Source organism: Geospiza fortis, unplaced genomic scaffold (genome assembly GCF_000277835.1).
Source record: "Geospiza fortis unplaced genomic scaffold, GeoFor_1.0 scaffold55, whole genome shotgun sequence".
NCBI lineage: Eukaryota > Metazoa > Chordata > Aves > Passeriformes > Thraupidae > Geospiza > Geospiza fortis.
Window position 1 is genome coordinate 10,313,245 of NW_005054308.1, and position 7,756 is coordinate 10,321,000.

Consider the following 7,756-nt stretch of genomic DNA (forward strand, 5'->3'; position numbering starts at 1 on the left):
CGGAGGGCGGCGCTGCAGCGGGGACAGAGCCGGGATAGACGCGGGATAGACTCGGGACAGAGCGGGGACAGACCCGGAGCACATCCCGGTGAGACCGAGACCGAGGACACAGCCTCAGCCCCAGGGACACCAGTGACACCAGTCCCATGTCGCTCAGCCCAAGGGACAGCAGTGACACTGATCCCATGTCCCTCAGCCCAAGGGACAGCAGTGACACTGATCCCATGTCCCTCAGCCCTAAGGGACACTGATCCCATGTCCTTTAGCCCCAGGGGACACCAGTGACACTGATCCCATGTCCCTCAGCCCTAAGGGACACTGATCCCATGTCCTTTAGCCCCAGGGGACACCAGTTCCCCTGCCTAGCTCCCACTCCTGTATCACTGTCACCTCCATCCCAGCTCACCTGCACAAACCATTCCCCTTTCAGGTATATGTGGCCCTAATACATATTTTCAGGACACAGATTAATTTATTCTCAATAAAAATTTGCTAGAAATTAACCAATTAATTGGCTTGTTTGGGTTTTTTATAAGGATAGGCTGGAAAGGTTTGGGACTGGGTTGCAGCAGGCTGGGATTTGGACAAACACCTTCCCCAGAGCCTTTATTTGTCATTTACAGAGTAAGGGGCTTCCAGCAGCACCCATCACTTGGGGAAATGTGAGTTCCAGTCACTGGAACAGGCAGGATCTGTTCCTCCACAAAGACCTTCCCAACATGAAGGGAATTGGTTTCTTAAGATGGTGCAGATACCCTGAGCCCAAACTCACTGTGCTGTAACCCTTTACTGCTCCATCTTTACAAATTGCCTCAGACATTTATTTCTAAATAGTTATGAAGCAAGACTAAGTGGACATTGAAGGGGGGGGGGGACATAAAAATTGGGTTATTTCACATACCAAGGAGCACAGTGAGTAAAGCCAAACCCAGCAAGTCCCAAGTACAGCCCATTCACCTTTCCTTAAAAACAGGGAAGTTGGGACACTTGGTACTGTACAAAACCAAGCACTGAATGTCCAGACATGACTCAGGGCTGATTACAAAAGAGCCTCGTGCTAACTTTCACCACAGTGACCTGGCTCCCAGTGATTTCATTGTGTGATAACGCTCAGCTCACTGAAATCATAATAAAAAAAAAAAAAAAAAGAAAAAAAAAAGCTCCTTTGGATTGATTTTGCAACAGGAGTGCGACAAGAAGCCAATCAAAACACGTAAGAGTTTTATTTTTAATTATGGAACTAAAAAGGCTAATCGTTTATTAACATAAGGTTGCAAATTAAAAAGACAAATGCCAGAACTCCTTAACAGTCTCCACTGTAGAAATGTAAAAGCCTTGTGCTTTAAACACTGCTGTACCAGACACGGCAGGGCTGCTCCTCCTCCCTGCCCCTCTCCCACATTCCAGGGACAAACCCCAAACTGACACCCCCAATCTGCAAATTCGAACACCTCCTGTAAAGCAGAGACTCATCACAGCCACTCCCAGCCCCAGCAGAGAAGGAACAATAAATGAGAAATACTCAGGAGCTGGAGGCACACAGGGCCACCTGCACTGCAGATCTCACTTTACACAGCGCACATGAATGCAAGGATTTGAGAGGTCAGATCAAACATTCACAGACTCATCTCTCCTGGATTTTTGTACCCCATTTCCATTTCATTTTAGTTTTAAAATACTCTTCAGCAGTCCAGATACTGCCTAGAATACATCTAATAACTTTCCCTAGAGCTAGAAAGTTTTAACTCCACCATTGCAAAGCATCCTATGCCTCAAGTTCTCACTGTAGGGTGGAGTCTGCAGTTACAGGGAATAATTTAAAGTGGGAGTTTCAAATATTTCCTACAGGGATGTCTTTTTTGGAAACCCAAATTCTTCTAGGAAAACACTGACTGGAAAGGGCAAAATCAGAACCCTACAACTGAGGGTTTCCTTCTCCTCTGACACAAAAGTCTTTTGTTTGTAAGGACGTTTAAAAGCACAACTAAGCTCATTTTCCCTTCAGAAAATTCAGAATAAAAGTGAGATCTCCTGGGTGCAGAGGCAGTAACTGCCTTGCTTTCACAGCTGGGGAGATGAGGAGCAGATTGTGCTGTAAACACACGAAGCAGTACCACGGTGTGACCTGCAGGACAGGCTCACCACAAACCCCAGCAGCCCCAGGAGGTGGCCTTGGCTTGGCATCTCTCAAAGGCTTGGACCTGGTTTAGAGAACCCAGGTACAGATGTTCTTCCTGCCAGAACTTCAGTACAATTTGGTTTCCACATTTTGCAAAAAAAAACCCCAAAAAAGTGATTTAATACCTTATTGCAGGGGACATTTTGTCAGAGAGAAGAGGTACACTGAAGTGTGTTACTTCCAAAAAAAAAAAAAACCCCAAACAAACCAATTTCACTGGTCTGGTTAAGAGAACTGGCCTGGACTGCACAGGAGGCAGTTTAATACAGACAGGGAATGGGGAGAAGGATGGGAATAACACACCAGGGGACATAAAGAATCTGCAACCACCTTTGTTTGTGTCAAAGAAATTGTACCAGAGGAGAAATTTCAGAAAATGAACTGTACTGCAAAGATCTCCCCTTGCCCAGCTCAGGAGAAGGATGCACTAAATAAATCTCAGTGTAAGGAAGATGCTAAAACATTAAAAATCTCATTGTTTTAATCCACTGTTCCCAAGCTGTCATCAAAGACTGACCAAATCCAAAAGGAAAAATCAGGACACTTCAGCTGTGAGCTTCAGCTGGTCACAGCGGATTAGAGGAAATCCCTCAGCCAGCAGGAGAAGCAATTGCCATGGAAAATGCCACATCCATGGGGTCTCACTCACAGGAATAGGGACACAGACCCCAGGTGAAAAAGTTCATTTTTGTAAATGGGGGGAAAAAAAAGTAAAAAAAAAAAATCGACCCATACGTGAATGGGTACAGGAAGTTCCACAATCCAGTTTGCACCTAAAGCAAGAGCAATCAGTCCAGAGAAGAACAGGGGAAAATTCCAATGCTGTCTGAAGTCACTGCAGGGCAGAGCACGGCAGGGGGAGAGGAGCTGGCTGCTGCTTTTTGGTGGGTGGATAAAACTGGCTGCACCTTCCCTGCTCCCAAAGCAAGGAGACAATTTCAACAGGAAATCAGGAATTCTTCTGAAATGCATCTGACTCTAACAATAACACTGAATATTCAACAATTCATATCATCACAGCATAAAGTTTGGACATTTTGCCTCCAGGGAAAGGCAATGGATATCATCCAAGAGAAACCCTGCACCCATCTTACAATTTACAGCACTGAGTTCAAGATCTTCATTTTATGATTATTTTTGTTTAATCCATCCTGAAAGACTTAAAATTTGTGTATCCTCAGCTCAGACATTCACAAGGCATGCAGAGACTGTCACTACTCAAGGAACACTGATGAGGCTCTGGAAAATGCACTGGTGGGCATCTGCTGTCATTTCTGAGACCAAATGACATGCAAGACACCACTGGCAGGAGTTTTCCCCTCACACCTCTGTGTTTTGGAGGCTCCAGAAGACAAGGCTTGAAGGAATGGACAGGGAAGCTCAGGAATCTCTTGAAGGGATCAAACAGAACTCCCAGCAAGGGTCAGCCTGTGGGAATGCTGCCCTGGGTACCTGTGGGAGAGCACTGTCAGGCCAGGGCTCAGAAAAGATGCCTGGCTGAGTTTTAAAAGGAAAAGGGAGGCACCATAAATCCTGAAAAGTCAGAATTCCTGTGTTTGACAGGTGTATTGAATACACTCACACAAAGCAAGAGAGGAAGCTGCGCTCATCCACCCAGAGGGCTGCACCATTTTTCTGAGCACAGAGAATATAAAACCTCTTTTCAAAAAAAAAAAAAAAAAACAACCAAAATAAACCCAACAACAACAATAATAAAGCAGAAGTGCAGAATCCAGACTTTTGGGTGGTCTGTGTTTAGAAACAGAAGAAAGAAAAGCTAATGCTGCAAAGACAACGATTCCCTTTCAAAGCAAAGGCCACATAAAACTGTGTTGCTCAGTTTGGTTTTTACTTCATGCCACCTGTAAACACAAGACTGGATATTCAGTTAGTGGGAAGGAATGAAACCACTTTTACATCCAGAGTAAAAGAAATGCCCTCCACTGCTGGGATCACAGATTACCAAGGAAAAGGTAGCTGGGGAAGGCTTCCTGTTCTTTTTTCACTTGGTTAGAAAGGTTGTATCTGAACAACTGAGCTTTCAACAGAAGCACAAAACACTTCTTGGTGTTATTTCTGCCCTCTGTCTCTTAGGTTTGCTGTGGGGACTAACACTTTCCACTCCTCACCAACAGATACATCACCTTTTTGGCACCATGGGTGGAATTTCTTCCTCGTGTGTAATTTTGCCCTATACAAAAATCGATTGTCTGATCATGCAAATCCAACAGAACTCCAAAAAGTGCCACAAGACAGTTCAGCTCTTTGCCATCTACTCCCTAGTTTGTACACTGCCATAGGAACCTCCCAGAGGACAGACTGCCATCCTCACTTAGATCTCAAATGGCATTTCAACCTCTCTCTCTGGGGAGAGGGAACCCACACCCTGATTCCACTGATTTTTCCCTCTCAGAGCTCTGAAATGCATGGAGATTTCTTTGATTTGTTGAAGATGTCTTCACTGACCAGCCTGATTAGAGAAAAACATACTGATTCAATCAAATAGAAAATAAAGACAAAAACAGGTAGTGGTAGATTTGTCAATCTTTGCTCCTGTCCTTGGAGTCGAGGGTAGAGTTTCACTGCTACTGCATTTTGCCCAGCTGGATCTTCTTCCAGGCCTCTGATGCTGTGAAAATGCAGGAGTCCAGGATCCCAGCTACAGTAAATGTTCCTCCAATGATGGCACATATCTGCAATTACAGACAGACAAACACCTTTGTCAACAACGAGGGGAACTTTTACACAGCTTGAGCTGCAGGAGGGGTCCTGCTGCTGGGCTGTTTTCTGGAAGCACAGTAAGGAGTGGGTAACAGCTCTGGGGGTGGAATTCCATGAGGATCATTCACGAAATCCATTCCCTGCAGTGGAATAAATGAGTGCTGAACTCCTCACAGCCTGAGCCCATCACAAATCCCACACTGCTTCCCTCTGGGCTGAACTCCACCTAACTCAGCTTTCTAGGAGCTCTGTGTTGCTCACATCTTCCTATACTGTTTTCTGTTATAAACACCAGTCTTGTACTCTTTTCCCCATTTCACAAGATAATTCACAAACAGGCAGAAGGCTCTGAAATAGCACGTGAAGGGCAGTGAGTAACAGAGAAACCCAGCAGCCAGCGACACCACAGCCCTGCCTAACACTTTCCATGACAAGGGCTGCTCACAGCAGCCAACTTAACTCTTTGTGGGACAGAGTTTTCCACACAAGATGTAGATCTTGGGTCGAATTAAAACATGTAATTCCTTCCAAGAACAGAGTTAGGGAAAAAATTAATCTCCTGGTTAGTGTTAACAGCCTACGTCACTTCTCAAGTGCTACAAAAACACAGAAATATTCTGTGTATTCTGTCAAACCAGAGCCTTTGTGGAAACAGAATCACAGAGTCATTTAGGCTGGAGAAGACCAACAATAAAAAATATTTCTCTGCTGCAATGGCTCACTGGTTTGGGATTGCTCTCTCCTTCAGCTCCTAGCTCACAACAAATCCCCTTTTTCCCAGGCAGGCCCTTGTCAGGAGATAAGCTCCATATCCTGTTCCCCTCCCACAACCCTGTTGTTATTCTCAGAACCACCTCATCCTACACAACATAAAAGACCAAATTAAAAGAGCACCACATTATGAAGTAAAAAATGTGGGAGCTGGGAAGTTAGAACTGTGCAATTAGAACATGGCTGGTAACATTTTTAGTTGCACTGTGGTGTGTCACACTGCCTGGTGGCACCCGGGGACTTTCTTCCCCTCCTGTGGAGTTCGACTTCTGCCTTCTCACCAGGTGGTTTGTATGAAGCCAGTCTTGAGCAGAACTGAGATGTTTTTGTATCAAAAACAATGTGGCAGCAGGAGCAGGGTGTGACTGTCCCCTGTGCTGGCACTGGTCACACCATGGGGGTCCAGCTCTGGCTTTTCTTGGTGAGAGTCCCTGAGGGGCTGGAGCGTGTCCAGGGAAGGGAACAGAGCTGGGAATGGGCTGGAGAATCCCTGAGGGAGCTGGGAAGGGGCTCAGCCTGGAGAAAAGGAGGCTCAGGGGGCCCTTATGGCTCTGCACAACTCCTGACAGGAGGGGACAGCCAGGTGGGCATCCAGGATGAGAGGGAACGGCCTCAGGCTGGGCCAGGGGAGCTCAGGGTGGGCGCAGGCTCAGGGTGGACACCAGCAGGGATTTCCCCATGGAAATGGAGCTCAGGCACTGGAACTGCCCAGAGAGGTCTGGATCCCCATCCCTGGAGGTGGCACTCAGGGCTGGGGACAAGGTGGGGATAGGACACAGGTGGGACTCGGTGGTCTTGGAAGTCTTTTCCAACCTAAATAATTCCATGATAATCGTTATAAAAGTGCAACACAGAAGGGAACTGGTGCCACACTACACACACCCTGCCACGTCTCTGCTCCCACACAGCTCCCCATGGGCAGAGTCAGAGACAAAAACCAACGCAGGAGCAGCAGGAGCAGCGCTGAGGGGAAGGAACAAACAGCTCATCGAGGGTGAGCAAAGGCAGCGAGAGCTACAGCTCCTTGCCATGTGCATTTATTACCAAGATATGAACACTGAGTGAGCCCAGTGAAACAAGGAGCTGCAGAAATGGGGCTTTCACAGGACACTCAGCATTCCAGCAGATCCAGGCTGCTGAAACCAGAGCACCAGCCTGAGGCAAAGACAGGAATTTCAGGGGATCTTTCCTGCTGCTGTAGCCCCTCCCTGCTGTCCCTCAGGTGTGACACAGGGTGACTCCCCAGGGCAATGCCCACCATGGAGCTGGGTTATTGCAGCTCAGAGCAGCTCAGCTGACGGGAGATGTCACACCACAAACACAAACCCCGTCCAACACGCAGATTCTGCATCACAGGCAGGAAAATCTGACTTCAGTGCAGCAGCACAAGGGGCTGGGGAATAGAAAAAAAAAATATAAAATCATCTGCAGAGCTCTGTAGTGCTGAGTGGGGATGAGTCACACACACCTGGCACTGGGGCCTCCTGCACACACAGCTTTGAGAACTGGTGACGAAAAAGGACTTGGAGGGCTTGTGACCAGTGCTGGGCTCCAGGTCAGCACAGGAGCTGCACCCAATGTTCCTTGATCAGCACAGCTCTGATACGTAGGGGAGGAAGGCATCGGGCACTTCTCTGCGTTTAATGGGATGAGTTATTGGCAGTGATCTGCCTTCAGCTCCATGAGGTCTGTGGGATCAGGCCCAGCCATGAAAGGATGAAGGGAAGAGAGACACAGAAGGGGAATAATCCCAGCAGTGACATGAGGAATGCACCCTGAACAGAAGGAGATCACAGCAGAGTGGGATGCAGGCTGGTGCCTGAAGGAAAACACCAGTGGATACACAGGAGGAGGCAGGGCTGCTGGCAAGGTGACAGAAAGGCAATGTCACACACACGACTGTGCTCCTCAGAAGCAGGATACCATTCAAAAAGGATGCTTTTTATAGGCATATAATGGCAGATCAGCAGTGAATCAATGCTGACAACAAAATTAAAGAATAATCCCAGCTATCAAATAATTTCCCATGAAAACACCTCCACACCCTCACCCCCAACAAGATGTGTAAGAAACTTCTGGGAGGAA

At 47.1% G+C, this 7,756-nt stretch overlaps 1 protein-coding gene across 1 annotated transcript in view; it reads right to left on the reverse strand.

Annotated features, from left to right (window-relative positions):
- Positions 1-1,200: 1,200 nt before the first annotated feature.
- ERGIC1 (endoplasmic reticulum-golgi intermediate compartment 1) overlaps positions 1,201-7,756 on the reverse strand; it is a 37,676-nt gene continuing 31,120 nt past the window's right edge. The window contains exon 10 of the mRNA XM_031055222.1: positions 1,201-4,872. Coding sequence (XP_030911082.1) covers positions 4,765-4,872 — 108 coding nt within the window. The 3' untranslated portion in view covers positions 1,201-4,764. The remainder of the gene's footprint in view (positions 4,873-7,756) is intronic.